Raw genomic sequence first — 17,737 nt, forward strand, 5'->3', positions numbered from 1 at the left:
CTTACAAGTACCATCTCAGAAATGTGTATAATTCTTTCTTCATTTTTCTATATCTGAACTTGTACCAAGTTTTAATATATAAATAATTCAGGTATTCCATCCTCCTCTGGAGTCATCCCTTGATAATGGTTGAAAGACTTCTAAACTAAGTGATCTAGTCTTGGCTATACCACTTACTACTTGTGAATTTTTAATTAGATCATTTAACTTCGCTGCTTTTCATTTATCTTATTTCTGTTTGGAGACATTCCAGGCATACTTCAGAAAGTTATGAGAAGAATATTAGATAATTTACATATATGTGATACACAGTGCTATGCAGATGATAAATTTTAATGATTTAATTATTATTCTTTTGTAAACAGTTTTATAAAGTTATTTTTGTATTCAGTTCTAGATTATATGTGCCAATGGAAGATAAATTGAGGTTATAAAAATCATAAATCACAACTATACCACCTTTGGGGAGGGCAGACTTACTTATTAAATGCTTTATGTCCTTTTGGGAAACTCTGGTGTTGCAATAGTTAAAGTATGCAACTGCTAACCAAAAAGTTGGCAGTTCAAACCCACCGGCTTCTCTGTGGGAGAATTACGAGGCAGTCTGCTTCTGTAAAGATTTACAGCCTTGAAAATCCTATGCAGCAGTTCTGATCTGTCCTAGAGGGTCACTGGAATTGGAATCAACTCAACAACAATGGGTTTTATGTCCTTATATAAGAGCCTTTTCTCTAGCTGCCATCTTCTCCAGTTGAATGCTTGCCATCGTTGTATTTTCTGTTCTTCAGTCCCTCCATTTCATTCACCTTCTTACTATAATTAAAATCTAAAAACATTACTTTTGCTACTTTTTTTTTTTTTTTTACTTATGGAAGATAACAAGCAAAACCAAAAGTAAAATACTAGTATAATGAGCCTTCCTTCCTTGTACCCAGCATCCAGTTTCAATAGTTATCAACAAAAAAGATTGTCTTGTTTCATCTATACCCCAACTCACTTCTCTACCCTGTTCTCTGAATTACTTGGAAGTAAATCCCAAATCATTTAATCTGTGAGGGTTTCAGTATCTCTGAAAGATAATAGCTTTCTTTTTTTAAATATCAAGTCTATTATCATACCTTAAAAAATTAACAGTAATTCTAAAGAATGATGAAATATGATAAAATCCTCAGGTTTTTTATTTTGAAAAACTTTAGAGAGAAGTTTAAGATAAAAACAATAAGCACTTTCTATATCCTTCACCTAGATTCATCAGTTATTACCATTTTGTTTTGTTTGCTTTCTTTCCCTCCCTATGAATGTGTATGTGTGTAGCTGTTCAGCAATTATCCCAGAATTAGTGCCTTAAAGCAAGAACAGTTCTGTGAATTTGACTGGTCTTAGCTTGTGATTCTACTGCTCCATGGGATGTTGGTTGGGCTTTGACTGCATTACGCTGTTAAAGATGACTCACCTTGTTGGAATTTGATTAGAAGTGTCAGCTCAGGTGGCTGGATATGCCTTCTCTGTCCCTTCTTTTTCCTCCCCTACCTTCTTTCTCCTACATACACACACACACAAACACACACACCTATTCATTGTCTTCTCTTCTCTCTTTCCACGTAATCTCAAGGCCTCTCCCTCTTCGTAGGGCCTGTCCATATGATCTCTCTATGATGTCACTTCAGTAGAGTACCCAAGCCTCTTATATTACAACTCATGGTTCCCAAAAGCACAAAAGGGAGGCTGCCAGTCCTTCTTAATGTTTAGACTCAAACTGGCACAGAATCAATTCTACTAGGTTTTATTGGCTGACTCACTCACAGGGTCTGCCCAGATTGATTATGACAGGAACTATCCAAGAAAGTGAATGTCAGTAGGCTCAGATGGTTCACTGGAGACCATCTCTGAAGACTACACACACATTTTTTTTTTTTTTAATGGAACCATTTGAAAGTAATTGCAAATATAATACTTTATCCCAAAGTACTTCAGACTGAAACTCCTAACTATAAGTACTTTTTCCTACATAACAATTGGTCATACCTAAAATATTAATAGTAATGCTATTTATAATTCTAATAATACTTCTAATGGAATTCTCATGTAGACTCCACATTCTGATTGCCCCAATTGGCTCAAAAATGTTTTTATAGTTTTTTTTTTTTAACCTAGAATCCAAACTTTACCCACTATATTTGCTTGTTACATTTCTTTAGTCTCTCATTCAGGCCAGTTGTCCTTTGAAAGATTCTCATTGTGGATTTTCCTGTTCTTTTTAAGTGTAAACTTTTTTCCCATACCCTAAAACTTCCGAGCCATGGGATGGGGTAGGGTAGATTTTCTCCTTGCTACTCATTGCCATTTTCTAAATGCTTGTCTTCTTTCTTTCTACAAAAATTCTAGCTCCTCTTGTAGCTACTCTTTCCCTTCTAGTCACTCCCATCATCCTCCTTAGGGCCTTAGCGTAATGATCCTTTGAACAGCCTGGTTTCCCATTGCCTGATCTTAACTCCAAAGATACTTTCTTCCACGTCATCTTGATCATCTACTTAGAGAAGCCGTACTTGAGACCAGTGGTCCTCAACATGTGTCCCTAAACAATTAATGTCTGTGTTAGACTGGGTTCTCCAGAGAAACAAAACCAGTAAAGCTTATATATAGAGAGAAAGGGAAATTTGTGTTAGGAAAATGGCTCACACACTTACAGAAGCTGGCAAGTCCAAAGTTCTTAGATCAGACATCAAGCTGGAGGCTTTTCCCGACTCAAGCAGCTGCAGGGTCTGAGGAGCTCAAGGTTGGCAGGCAGTACACTGGCTTTTGGCTCCAACAAATGATGAATCCAAGATCTCCAGGCCAAATGGTGGACTGTTTGCTCATGGACAGTTGTAGGCAGTACAACAGAATCCCAAGCCACAGAAGAGTCTCTCTTCTCCCAGGATGTCCATAAATATACTGGAAGCAGGCCACACCCCTAAGGAAATTCCTTTCAACAGATTGGCTGCTCAGAACATATACATCTAAGCCCATCAAGAGAATAACCACATCACAATTGCTTAAACCACACAGAATGATGGTTCAGCCAAGTTGACACAGCTCCAGCTATCACAGTCTACCCCTTGTCAACTTGTAAGTTGTGCACATCTTCTTAACCATATATAATCTCTAAATAAGGACAATTATAAAGTCATATTTGCACCTAACCTGATACATTAATACACATACAACCGGAATGCATTAACCTTATTTACATTTCACAGTTCATAACAGAAGGAAACAAAAATGTTTGATGCACATACACAATGAAGAAATATAACAATCACAGTCCTCATTTCTGCAACTGGTCACGTGATCGTAGCTGATACTCAGTACTATCTTCTTCCACCACTCGTTCTGTATTCCCCTTGCCCTCAGCAAGCACCTCAGCTGGTCGTGGTTCTTTGCCTGGTTCTTTGCCTCCCCTTCATTCAAGGGGTTTTGGGTCTGTTAACTGACTCAAGTCTGGGAGTTGATTGAGAGGCCATGACTCTGTATTCTGGCGATTCAATCTAGGCTGCTGTTCATGTGACCTAGAATTCTTCTGGCATATAGCAGATACAGGTATATACAGATCAAGTAAATATTTAGTAGGTTTGCCATGTATTTCACTACTAGGAACACCGTGCGCAAGTAGCCTTTCATTCCTGAAGGGTCTAGACCATTAGCAGTTGTATCAGAATTGGGTTGCTATAATTTTCCATTGACTTTAATCACAGGGCATGATAGTACTAAGAGACATCCTAAAGAATCTCCTGTATTCCAGACATATTCTTCACCTCCATTATGTAATGTCAATCCAATTTCCCATTGGTAATCAGGATCTGTCACACCAGATAGTAGTACAGTAATGCCCTTCTTTGTCTGTTGATCCAGAGGCATGAGGAAGCCAAAATGACCAGGTGGCATTCTTAATTTCCAATTCAGTGCAATCAGTATTGTGTCTCCAGGTGGGAGTGTTGCTTCCTTTGGGAATAAGATGTCCAGACCCACAGAAGAAAGAGTAGTGGGGACAGGAAACAAAAATTTTTTGAGTGGGTCACTAGGGGTAATAGTGAGTGGTACCATTCCCTTTTCCACCCCTTGGTTCCTGGACCCATGTATCCTGGCTATTGGAGAAACAGAAACATATATTGAGTGATAGTTTAGAGCATATGTAGCCTCCTGGAGAACACTGCCCCAGACCTTCAAGGTATTGCCACCCAGCTGGTGCCATAATTGTGTTTTCAGTGGGCCATTCCATTGTTCTGTCAAGCCAGCTGCTTCTGGATGATGGGAAACATGGTAAGACCAATGAATTCCATGAACATAAGCCCATTGCCACCCTTCATTTGCTGTGACGTGAGTCCCTTGATCTGAAGCAATACTGTGTGGGATACCATGACAGTGAATAAGGCATTCTGTAAGTCCACAGATGGTAGATTTGGCAGAAGCATTGTATGCCGGGAAGGCCAATCCATATCCAGAATAAGTATCTATTCCAGTAAGAACAAAATGCTGTCCTTTCCATGATGGAAGTGGTCCAGTGTAATCAACCTGCTACCACATTGCTGGCTGATTACCCTGAGGAATGGTTTCATATCATGGACTCAGTGTTGGTCTCTGCTGCTGGCAGATTGGGCACTCAGTGTCAGTAGCCAAATCAGCCTTGGTAAGTGGGAGTCCATGTTGCTGAGCCCATGCATAACCTCCATCCCTGCCACCATGGCCACTTTGTTCATGAGCTCATTGAGCAATGACAGGAGTAGCTGGGGAAAAAGGATGGCTGGTTTCCACTGAATGTGTCATCCTATCCACCTGATTGTTAAAGTCCTCTGCTGAGGTCACCTTTTGGTGGGTATTCACATGAGACACAAATATCTTTACTCCTTTGGCCCATTCCGAGAACTCTATGCACATACCTCTTCCCCATACATCCTTATCATCAATTTTCCAATCATGTTCTTTCCAAGCCCCAGACTATCCGGCCAAGCCATTAGCCACAGCCCATGAATCTGTATATAATTGCGTATCTGGCCATTTCTTATTCCATGCAAAGTGAACAGCCATATGCACGGCTTGAAGTTCTGCCCACTGGAAGGATTTTCCTTCACCACTGTCCTTCAAGGCAATTCCATAAAGGGGCTGCAGTGCTGCTGCTATCCACTTTTGAGTGATGCTTGCATATCGTGCAGAACCATCTGTAAACTAGGCATGAGTTTTCTCTTCCTCAATCAACTGATCATAAGGAACTCCCCATGAGGCCATAGGTGCAGACTGGGAGAGAGAAGGTAATGTGACTGGAGTAGAGACCATAGGCATTTGGGCCACTTCCTCAGGCAACGTACTTGTGTCTTCAGGTCCTGCTCGAGCCCGATCTCTGATATACCACTTCCATTTAATGATGGAGTGCTGCTGTGCATGTCCAACTTTATGATTCTGTGGGTCAGACAACACCCAGTTCATGATGGGCAACTCAGGCCTCATGGTGACTTGGCAGCCTGTGGTTAGGCCTTCAGTCTCTACTAAAGCCCAATAACAAGCTAAAAGCTGTTTCTCAAAAGGAGAGTAGTTATCTGCAGAGGATGGCAGGGCTTTACTCCAAAATCCCAAGGGTCTGTGTTGTAATTCACCAATAGGGACCTGCTAAAGGCTCCAAACAGCATCTCTCTCTACTACAGATACTTGAGCACCATTGGATCAGCTGGATCATATGGCCCAAGTGGCAGAGCAGCCTGCATGGCAGCCTCAACCTGTTAGAGTGCCTTCTGTTGTTCTGGGCCCCACTCAAAACTAGCAGCTTTCCGAGTCACTTGATAAATAGGTCGCAGCAACACACCCAAATGAGGGATATGTTGCCTCCAAAATCCAAAGAGGCCCACCAGATGTTGTGCCTCCTTTTTAGTTGTGGGGGAAGCCAGATAAAATAACTTATCCTTCACTTTAGTAGGAATATCTCAACGTGCCCCGTGCCATTGGACCCTTAGCTGAGGTGGAAGGTGCCTGAATTTTTGTTGGGTTAATTTCCCAATCTCTAGTATGCATATGTCTCACCAATAAGCCTAGTGCCATTGATACTTCTTCCTTACTAGATCCAGTCAGCATAATGTCATCAATATAATGGACCAGTGTAATGTCTTGTGGAAGGGAAAGGCGATCAAGATTCCTATGGACTAAATTATGACATAGTGCCAGGGAGTTGATAGACCCTTGAGGAAGCACTGTGAAAGTATACTGTTGGCCTTGTCAGCTGAAGGCAAACTGCTTCTGATGGTCCTTTCAAATTGGTATCAAGAAAAAGACATTGGCCAAATCAATAGCTGCATACCAGGTACCGGGAGATGTACTAATTTGCTCAAGCAATGAAACCACATCAGGAACAGCAGCTGCAATTGGAGTCACCACCTGATTTAAGTTTACGATAATCTACTGTCATTGTCCAAGATCCATCTGTTTTTTTGCACAGGCCAAATAGGCGAACTAAATGGGAAGTTGGTGGGAATCACCATCTCTGCATCCATCAAGTCCTTGATGGTGGCAGTAATCTCTGCAACTCCTCCAGGGATGCAGTATTGCTTTTGATTTAGTATTTTTGTAGGTAGGGGCAGTTCTAATGGCTTCCACTTGGCTTTTCCTACCATAATAGCCCTTACTCCATATGTCAGGGACCCAGTGTGGGGATTCTGCCAATTGCTCAGTATATCTATTCCAATTATGCATTCTGGAACTGAGGAAATCACTGCAGGATGGGTTTGGGGCCCCACTGGAACCAGTGTGAGATGCACCTGAGCTAAGACTCCATCAATAACTTGACCGCATATGCCCCCACGCTGACTGGTGGGTCATAATGACGCTTTGGGTCTCCTGGAATTAGTGTCAGGTCAGAGCCAGTGTGTCCAGTAATCCCTAAAAAGGCTGATTATTTCCTTTTCCCCAGTGAACAGTCACTCTCATAAAAGGCCTCAGATCCCTTTGGGGAAGGCTGGGAGAAAGATTAATATTATAAATTTTTGGCAATGTAGTGGGGTCCATTCTTAAAGGAATCCAGCCTCCCCTTCATTCAAGGGGTTTTGGGTCTGTAAACTGACTCAAGTCTGGGAGTTGATTGAGAGGCCATGACTCTGTATTCTGGTGATTCAATCTAGGCTGCTGTTCATGTGACCTAGAATTCTTCTGGCATATAGCAGATATACGTATATACAGATCAAGTAAATATTTAGTAGGTTTGCCATGTATTTCACTACTAGGAACACAATGCGCAAGTAGCCAATACCATAATTCCACATGAGTCAGACTATTCTGATTACCGTTCTGACTCTGCTGTCCATTATGGTAACCATGCCCACCTTGCCTTTGTCGATTAACTGCTGCCACTTGGCCCCTACTACCATGGGGTCCAGTCAGCCCCATTGTAGTTAAGTGTCTTAGTTCAGTTAGGGCAGTTCCCACTGTCAAATCCAACTTACATAAAATAGCAGTTATAGCAGTCTTCAAGGATGCTGGGGCTCCCTTCACAAATTTATTCCTCACTGTACTGGTGAAAGGTGTGTTTTCTGGACTCTCTATTTCTGTCTCTAGGGGTCTAATCTGATAAATCCATTCTAACAGGCCAATTTCCCTAAGCCTCTGGATATCTTCTACATTATACCAAGGCCGGTCTGGTACTTCAGCTTGACTTAAGGTAGGCCACCGTTATCATATATCCATGCTTCAGTAAGCCAACCAAATAAACTATTAGATCCTTTCCTAATCTCTCGAGCTGAAACACTGAATGAAGAGTCCATACTTCATGGGCCTAAATCAATAAACTCAGACTGATCCAACATTACATTCCTTGCACCATTATCCCACAAGCTCATTAGCCATTGCCATACATATTCTCCAGGTTTCTGTTTGTACATGTTAGCAAAATCAAGTAGGTCTTTTTGAGTGTCGCATACCACCTCCTCAGTCACACTTTGTATTTCACCTTTTGGGGTTTGCTTGGACTTAACTTTAGTTATAGGTCTAGCAGCAACAGTGGATGGTTGGGGCAGTTCCTGAGAACATACAGCCATGTCTTCCATGGCCTCTGCCTCAAGCAAAGACCCAGAAGGAACAACTGGATTAATCCCATCAAACTGAGGTGAAGGGGGTAGTGGTTTTACAATAATCCCTTCATATGGGAGGTATTCAACAGAATTTACAGGCTGCGCATATGTCCCCATTCCAGGTTTCAGGATCCCATTTTTTCCCAATCAATGCCCACACTTTTAACTTCAGACACTATTCTGGGTTGGTGATTTAATTGGCATTGTAATTCAGCCACCCATACAATAAAACTCTGGGTTTGGTTTTCACCAATATCAGCTCTGTTACTGGAAGAAATAAGGCTTTCTTTTCAGAGCACAACTGGAAACATTGAGGTCTTTTATGCGGCACTTAAAGCTGTGACTCAGCAGCCCCTGAGCTCATCTCACTCTTTCACCACTTTGTCTAGTGTAAGTAGGACCAACCAACCAGCTTCCTTATTGCAAAAAAGGGCAAGGAGGCCACATGTTCCAACCTCCTCTAACCCTACAAGAGGAAGACAGAAATACCATCAATAGCCCAAGGCCTATTCCTGCGAGGCCAGACATGCTGCCTCCCTGCAGCCCTTTCACCAACCGTTCCTCCCAAAGCACCCACCACCTCTCCTCTGGGTTCCATAATTCGCTGCAGTGGCCACACAGAACTCACGGATTACGGGGTTTATTAGGGAAGCACCAGGCTACAACTCAAGTTCAGGAAGAATGCTCAGTCTCTCTCCCAGCCCACCGTCCCTCAGCCAACAGTCCCTCACAGTCTCTCTCCCAGCAGTGTGTGTCCCTCAGTGTCTCACTCAGCAATGCATGTCTCTTGCGTCTCTTTCCCAGCAGTGCGTGTCTCAGGAGCGTGTGTCTCTTTCAGCAGCACGTCTTCCTCAACCAGCAGTCAGAGAGCGTTCTGCCTCTAGGAGGCCTCCTTTTGAGCTTGCAGAGTGGCCAAACTAACCAATCATGGCATCAGAACTCTAAGCACGTGAGAGAGAGTGGGAACCTCCCAGAACATTGTATTGTGCCACTCCCAACAGAAATACTCCAGGTGGACAACTTCAGCAATCAGGAGCTCCTCAGTTGCTCATAGAAAATCCCACCTTGGAGTTTACAAAGACTTATGGGTAGAAAAGCCACACTAAGTAATTTACTACACTGCACTTATACTCCTCATGCTGACAGAATTGCAAAAAACTATCAAATATGTGATCACCCAGACCCTCACTTCTCACAAGTACTTGATCTATCGGTGGTGCTGTTTTGTATATTAATGTTGCCACCTCACACCACAGATTAGTGGGGCCCACTTTACTAATAGAGGCAGGGTCATCAATGCCTTTATGATTAATCAAAATGGAGAACCAATTTCGGAAGCCCATCCTTATGATTTTGTCTCTCTAGAACCACTCTCGGTACCAAATGTGTTAAACTAGGTTCTCTAGAGAAACAAAACCAGTAAAGCTTATATAGAGAGAGTAAGGGAAATTTGTCTTAGGAAAATGGCTCACACACTTACAGAAGCTGGCAAGTCCAAAGTTCTTCGATCAGACGTCAAGCTGGAGGCTTTTCCCGACTCACGCAGCTGCAGGGTCTGAGGAGCTCAAGGTTGGCAGGCAGTACAGTGGCTGTTGACTCCAACAAATGATGAATCCAAGATCTCCAGGCCAAATGGTGGACTGTTCGCTCATGGACAGTTGTAGGCAGTACAACAGAATCCCAAGCCACAGAAGAGTGTCTCTTCTTCCAGGATGTCCATAAATATACTGGAAGCAGGCCACACCCCTAGGGAAACTCCCTTTCAACAGATTGGCTGCTCAGAACATAATATCTGATCCCATCATTGGAACAACCCATATCACAATTGCTTAAACCACACCCAGTTGTGGTCCAGCCAAGTTGACACACAGCTCCAACTATCACAGTGTCACTTGAGAACTTGCTGGAAATTCCTCTTCTTGACCTTTACCCAGACCTACTGAATGAAAAACCCTGAGCATGGGACTCAGCAATCTGTGCTTTGATAGGTCTTCCAGGTGATTCTGATGCATGATAAAGTTTGAAAACCACTTCCCTAGATTTTTCTGTAACTACACCACCTCTAAGTTTTGGTAGTGCAGTGGTTAAAGTATTTTGTTACTAACCAGGTCTGTCGTTCAAACCTTTCAGCTGCTCTGCGAGAAGCAGAGGACACAGTCTGCTTTTGTAAAGATTTACAGCCTTAGAAACACTATAGTACAGTTCTCTGTCCTATAGGGTTGGTATGAGTGAGAATCAGCTCAGTGGCAGTGAGTCATGATGATGGTACCACCTCTGAAATCTTTATTTCAGATCTTCTTCTGTAACCTTTCTTTCCTTCCAGCTCACTTAGTATCATTTTCTTATTCCAGCGGTTGATCTCATTAATACATTCAGGCTATTGATTTCTACTTTTTTGCTATTCATCACCTCCCTCTTGTCATCACTTCCTTCCTTACCCAGACTGCATTCCATATTCTGGTACTCTTTTTATCTCTTCCCTTTTTCTTCCTCAGTCACAGTTACCTGACAAAACCCCAACTCAAAATTCAGCTAGCTACTTAGTCCATACCTGCACCAAAGCAGCTGAAGATTGCTAGAGAAAATCACAAAGCTGTGCTGCCTGGATTTCTCTAGATTTTTTCCTACAACCTTGCAAGGACAGTTGATACTACTAGTCAGTACCTCTTTAGTAAATTTCTTTTCACACTTTTCATGATCTCTTCCTCAAATCTTGAGTTCTCCTTCCACACACAATTTCTAGGCACATGAATTAGCTATATACTTTTCAGAGAAAAGTGGTACAATCCAATGAGAACTCTGCCTTCACTTTTGTTACCATGAGAGAAGTGTCTCCCTGTGTTTATTTAAGGCCAGTCCCTTTGTTCATGTCTAGAATTTCATCCCTTGTGCTTTCTCAAGACCTTCTTTCTTTATATTACACTCTGTCTTCTGCATCAAGTCCTCCCTGTCTTCTGAATTATTCCCACTGTGTCTTGATATCACCCATCTTTAAAAAATCCCTCCTATGACCTCATGTTCCCTTCCACTTCCTGCTTCTGTTTTGCTCCCCTTCATAGCAGAATTTCTTGGAAGAATTGTTTTAATCTTTCTCTTTACTTTTCTTACCACCTCCCATTCTCTCTTCAAACCTCTCCAGGTAGGTTTTCATCCCGACCACTCTACCAGAATGGTCTTCAGCAAGTTTATATTAGTGGTATTTCACACAATTCACCACTCCCTCCTCAGCATTTAAAACTTTCTAAACTTTCTTTTCTGAGCTTCCATAGCACCAAAGTCATTGAGGCAATTCCAACTCATAGGGACCCCTGTTGGATTTCCAAGGCAGTAAATCTTTATGGAGGAGTTCTGGTAGCATAGTGCCTAAGGCATTTGACTGCTAACTAGAAGGCTGGCGGTTCAAACCCACCAGCCACTCCTCGGAAGGAAGGTTGGGCAATCTACTTCCATAGTGATAACCACCTTGTAAACCCAAAGAGGGGTCACTATGAGTTGGGTCCGACTCGATGGCAAACAACAAATCTTTATGGAAGTAGATTGCCTTCTCATCCTCTGCTGAGCAGCTGGTGGGTTTGAACCACCAACCTTGGTCTACCCTGCGTTTTAAGCTTACATATTAAAATGTGTACTTGAAATTTCTGTTTGGCTGTCTAATTTTTATTTTCTCCAGATATGCTTTCCTAATACCAACAAATGATACCATCGTCCATCCAGCTGTTCAGGCCAAAAACCTTGTCTCCCTTAGTTCCCCGCCCCCTTTTTTTTTTAATGCCATACCTTGTCTTTAGTCCATCAAGTTCAGTCATCTGTGCCTCCGAAATACAATTCCAAAATTTATCAACATTTTCATGGCTACAATTAGCCTTCCATCTCTCACCTGTACCACTGCACCTGATTCCTAACTAATACCTTTTCTTCCACTTTTTCTTCTCTACAAAATAATCTGTTTAAAGCATAAATTACACTGTGTCACTATCCTTCAAGTGTATTATGACTTCCTGTTATACATAATATAAAAATCCAAGCTTAGTACTGTGATGTGTCTCTATTCCCCCCTTTTTTCACTTACTTTAACCATTCTGGCATTCTCTGTCTATTCTGCAAACATTTTAAGTTCATTCTCATCTCATCTTTGTGTGTAAGGTCCTTGAGGGCAAGGGACATGTTGCCCTAATTACCCCACACTATCATTAGCTTTTAGAAAAATGTCTGACACATAGTAGATTGTAATACATACTTGTGACCTACAAGATTGGCTTTCTGGTGAAATTATTTGAGGAGAGGAAGGAAGACTAGCTACATCACAGTGTTCAGACACCACTCAAGAGAATAGTGTGTGTGGAAAGGTCAGAGGTGAAAAAGTCCATGGCAAGTTAGTGGACCTGAAAGAAGTTCAGAATGTTCTGCATGTATAGTATAGTATTGAGTATACTGCTGGAGTATAGTATTGAGAGGAAAAGGCAAAGGCAAAAGGTGACACCATCGTTATGCAATCTCCAGTTTTTGCATGTTTAAGAGTTTGGACTTTTTTTTTTTTTTTTTAGGGTGCATATGATTTGTGTGTGTGTGTGTGTGATTTGGGTGAAGATTTACAGAGCAAATTCACTTTCTATACAGCAGTTCACATATTCTTTGTCTCATGTCATTGACCACAGTTTACCACAATGCAACAGCTCCCCTCCCACTTCCTCCCCATAGTTACCTCTTCCCAGTGTCCATCCCTCCATACACTCCTGCCCCCTGAGCTGTCTCCCTGTGCATAAGCAGCCCTTCTTTCTCCCATGATTGTTCTCTCCAAAGAGTGTATCTACTTGAGGTAAATGTTCAACTCATATGCCTATGTTTTGTTTGGCTGGAAACCTGGACTTTTATTTTAAAAGCATTAGAGAGTTATTCAGTAATTATAAGCAAACAAACATTTGATAAAGATTGTGTTTGGAAAAAGATCATTCTGGCTGCAGTGTAGAACATAAATTAAAGAAGAACCAAAAATAATCTTGTGAGAACTATTAGGAAACTATTATAGTTCAGACCAAAAGTTAATGGTACCCTGAACCAAGGTTTTATCATAGAAAAGAAAAGAAGTTGATAGAGTTGAAGAGATACTTAGATTTATCTGATGCCAAGGATGAATGAGAGGAAGAAAGAAAAAATGACCCCCAGTTTTCTGTCTTTAAGGAAAACTATAAAGTCATTAAAAAGACAGGAAAGGAAGAAAAGACCAAAATATATTTCGCAAGTGGCTCTGAAACTTGCCCTTGAACGGAGGGAGAGTAGCTAAAGCAAATGGAAGAATCAACAAGGTTAAGACACCTGAACAGAAGATTTCAAAGAGCAGCTTGAGAAGATAAAGCAAGTTATTATAATGAAATATGCAAAGACCTGGAGTAGGAAAACAAGAAAGGGAAGAACGTGATCGGCATTTTTCAAGCTGAAAGAACTGAGTAAAAAATTCAAGCCTCGAGTTGTAATGTTGAAAAATTCTATGGGCAAAATACTGAATGATGCAGGAAACATCAAAAGAAGATGGAAGGAATACACAAGAGTCACTGTACCAAAAAGAATTTAGTCAGTGTTCATCCATTTCAGGAGGTGGCATATGATTAAGAACCAGTGGTATTGAAGGAAGAAGTCAAAGCTGCACTGAAGGAATTGGCAAAGAACAAGGCTCCAGGAATTGACTAAATGAATATCCATTGAGATGTTTCAACAAACAGATGTCGCCCCGCGGAGGCACTTGGAAGACAGCTGCCTGACCAACTGACTGGAAGAGATCCATATTTGTACCCATTCCAAAGAAAGATGATCGCACATCATGTGGAAATTATTGAACAATATCGTAAATACCACATGCAAGTAAAATCTTGCTGAATATAATTCAAAAACAGTTGCAGTAGTATATTGACAGTGAACTTCCAGAAATGTAAGCTGGATTCAGAAGAGGATGTGGAACAAGGGATATCATTGCTGATGTCAGATGGATGTTGGCTGAAAGCAAACACCAGAGATGTTTACTTGTGTTTTATTGATTATGCAAAAGCATTTGATTGTGTGGATTGTAACAAATTATGGATAACATTGAGAAGAAAAGGAATTCCAGAACACTTAATTGTGCTCATGAGGAACCAGGAGGCTGTTGTTTGAACAGAACCAAGGGGATACTGCATGGTTTAAAATAAGGAAGGGAGTGAGTCACCTTTGTATCCCTTTCACCCTACTTATTCAGTCTGTATGCTGAGCAAATAATCTGAAAAGCTGGACTGTATGAAGAAGAACATGGCATCAGGATTGGAGGAAGACTCTTTAACAACCTGCGATATGCAGATGACACAACCTTTCTTGATGAAAGTGAGGATGACTTGAAGCACTTACTGATAAAGATTAAAGATTACAGTCTGCAGTATGGATTACATCTCATTATAAAGAAAAAAAAAAATCCTCACAACTAGACCAATAAGCAGCATCACAATAAATGGAGAAAAGATTGAATTTGTCCAAGATTTTTTATTACTTGGTGTTCCACAAGCAACATCAATGAAAACAGTAGTCAAGACATCAGACAATGTATTGCACTGGGCAAATCTGCTGCAAAAGACCTTTTTAAAGTGCTGAGAACAAAGTTGTCTCTTTGAAGACTAAGGTGCGCCTAACCCAAGCCATGGTGTATTCTCAGTCACTTCATACGCATGTGAGAGCTGGACAGTGAATAAGGAAGACTGAAGAAGAGTTGATGCTTTTGAATTATGATGTTGGCAAAGAATACTGAAAGTACCATGGACTGCCAAAAGAACTAACAAATCTGTCCTTGGAAGAAGTACTGCTGGGATATTTCTTGAACGTGAGAATGGCTAGACTTCCTTTGACCTGCTTTGGTCATGTTATCAGAAAGGTTCAGTCCCTGGAGAAGGATATCATGCTTGGTGAAGTGGAGGGTCAACGAAAAAGGGGAAGGCCCTCAATAAGATAGACTGACACAGTGGCTGCACAGTGGGCTCAGGTATAGCAAGGATTGTGGGGCTGGCACAGGACCAGGCAGTGTTTTGTTCTCTTATACATAAGGTCACTGTGAGTTGGAGCTGACTTGACAGCACCTAACAACAACAACATCAGCATGTGGACAGTGATCCCATTTGCTGAAATATAAAATACAGGAAACGAAGCAGTTTTCAATTGGGGTGGAGGAAGAGACAGTCAATATATTTGGTATAAAAATACATTTAGTTTTAACATGTGAACCCCTGTTAATCCATTGTACAAGTTCCTTAAAAATGGATTATTTCATAGTCACATTTGTTGTGATAGATTTTAAGTACTTTATGTACCTATCCGATAATTTTGTCCTGAAGATAAATGTGTATTGATTTTATTTAGCATTTCAAAGTAAACCTCTTTGATCTGTTTTCTGTCACATGAAGTAAGTGCTAGTGTAACTCTAGGATTGCTTGAGGGCTGTGTTGTTACCCTACGTGCTAGAAATTATTGATTAACAACAACAATACTCTTAGTACTTTTTTAATATGTTTCAGCCCTAAAATGGCAACCTTAGCTCGCCAAATCTTTCTTCCACTTGATGCACTCACCATCAGTTACCTTTATATGTCTCAATTCCACAATTGCTGAAGAGATAATCTGATTGGTTGAGTCATGTATCTATTCCTGGTCCAGTAACCTGAAGCCAGCGAGGCTGAGAGGGTCATAACTTTCAGAGCTGCCCCTTTGGCTCTCAAAAAGGCTGTTTTTCCAAGAATCTAGTGAGTAGAGGTCAGGGATGCTGCTCAGTATCCTACAAGGCACAGGACAGTCCCTCACAACACAGCAAATGTCAGTAGTGCTAAAATTACATAGATGGAGTAGCATGACATTGTGCTCTGTCTCAGCCGAGTTACACATGAGGGTGGAGTAGATTACTGTCTGAGCAGTAGATGTCACCCTAGCCCAGACATTGCAGTTTGTAGAGCATCCTGAATACTGATCTTATGTTCTGCTTCCTCAGATCCTGCCAGTTTTACTGAGATAACTAAAGACTGCGATGAGAATAAAGAAAACAAAACTCCAGAAGGATCTCAGGGAGAGGTTGATTGGCTTCAACAGTATGATATGGAGCGTGAACGGGAAGAGCAAGAGCTTCAGCAGGCATTGGCTCAGAGCCTCCAGGAACAAGTAAGTTATGCTGTTTCTTTCACCATACCTTTCTTTTCCCAAGAAATAATATAATAACAACATGTACTTACGACATATCTCACATATTGTTCCAAGTGATTTACACACAGTAACTCATTGATCCACAATGTTGTTGTTGTTATATGCTGTCGAGTCGGACCTGACTCATAGCGATCCCTCCTTGGGTTTCCAAGGCATTATCACTATGGAAGTAGATTGCCCACCCTTCCTTCTGAGGAGTGCCTGGTGGGTTTGAACTGCCAGCTTTCTGGTTAGCAGTCAAGTGCCTTAGGCACTATGCTACCAGAGCTCCCTTGATCCACAATAGGAAAAAACAAATTTTTGGGGGGCTTTGCCTTGAATTTAAAGCAGAAACAATTAATAGTGGTTTTGTTTTGAAAATCCAAATGCAATGAAGTATGTTGTTGGGGTATCTTCCATTACTGTAGTTCATTGCATGCTAAAGCAAGATACGGGATATTAGAACTCATCCCCAGCTCAACTGCATTTTTGCAAGCTGTAAAAACATCCAGTGTATCATCCTGACTTTGTTGTTACTATTACTTTAAGGCAGGGTATTTGTTTTGGTCATTTTCTCACAGTATAAATGTTTTGCTGTGAATTTATACATAAAATTCTCAGAATTTTGTCTAAGTTTTAATGTTCAGATTTTAGTTATAGGAAAACATTTATCTGCTCTTTTCACTATGTGCTAATCTGTTCTTCAGTTTTTAGCTCTTTATTTTATATTTGTCAAAGCTGGTTGATTTATTTGCACTGTTGCAGTCACCTGAGATATGACTGATAGGTGATGTTTTCATGATTATCTGATCCTGTGGAATCCAAGTTCAAATTGTAATAAAAATTTGCCAAGACTCCCTAGAATGATTGTGTAGTATTAGTGTTTTCAAATAATTAGATTATGGAATCTAATTTCTCACAACAGTGGTTCTCAATCTTGACTGCACATTAAAATTATCTGGAGAACTTTGAAAAATTCTGTTGCCTGGCTTCTGCCCCTCAGAAATTCTGATGTCATTGATCTAGGATTTGGTCTGGGTGTTTTAATTTCTTTTTTATTTTTCCCTAATCCCTCATTTTTAAAAGCTTTCCTGGTGATTCTCATGTACAACCAAGGTTGAAAACTGCTACTCTAAAAGCATTTCAGAACCAGCTATTCTGTGTTTATTTATTTAGAAAGGGTACTGCCCTAGCTGTCTTGTCATCAAAATGTGTATATAAGATATATGTATGTCAAGCTGTTTTGCAGAGAATTACATATAGTAATCATTTGTTTCAGAGAAGTTACTTTTACTATAAAAGACCAAGGTCTGATTTGTTAGAAGTTATTCCTTCTGGTGTACAAAGGGAGGTAGTTTAACACTACTCTTTTTTATAATACTATTTTTTGTCTTGCTAATCCATTTAAAATTACCCTATTTTCCTCAGGTGTGAGAATAGGTTTATAAGATGAAATTTCTTAATTTAGTCTC

General features: G+C 40.9%; 1 protein-coding gene across 1 annotated transcript in view; it reads left to right on the forward strand.

Annotated features, from left to right (window-relative positions):
- The window catches only part of USP37 (ubiquitin specific peptidase 37), a 79,262-nt gene that overhangs the window by 46,975 nt on the left and 14,550 nt on the right, over window positions 1–17,737 (forward strand). Inside the window, exon 18 of the mRNA XM_007959549.1 lies at window positions 16,078–16,244. Within this exon, the coding sequence (XP_007957740.1) occupies window positions 16,078–16,244 (167 nt within the window). The remainder of the gene's footprint in view (window positions 1–16,077; window positions 16,245–17,737) is intronic.

This window comes from Orycteropus afer, unplaced genomic scaffold (genome assembly GCF_000298275.1).
Source record: "Orycteropus afer afer isolate SDZICR_OR568_19922 unplaced genomic scaffold, OryAfe1.0 scaffold00002, whole genome shotgun sequence".
Classification (NCBI taxonomy): Eukaryota; Metazoa; Chordata; class Mammalia; order Tubulidentata; family Orycteropodidae; genus Orycteropus; species Orycteropus afer.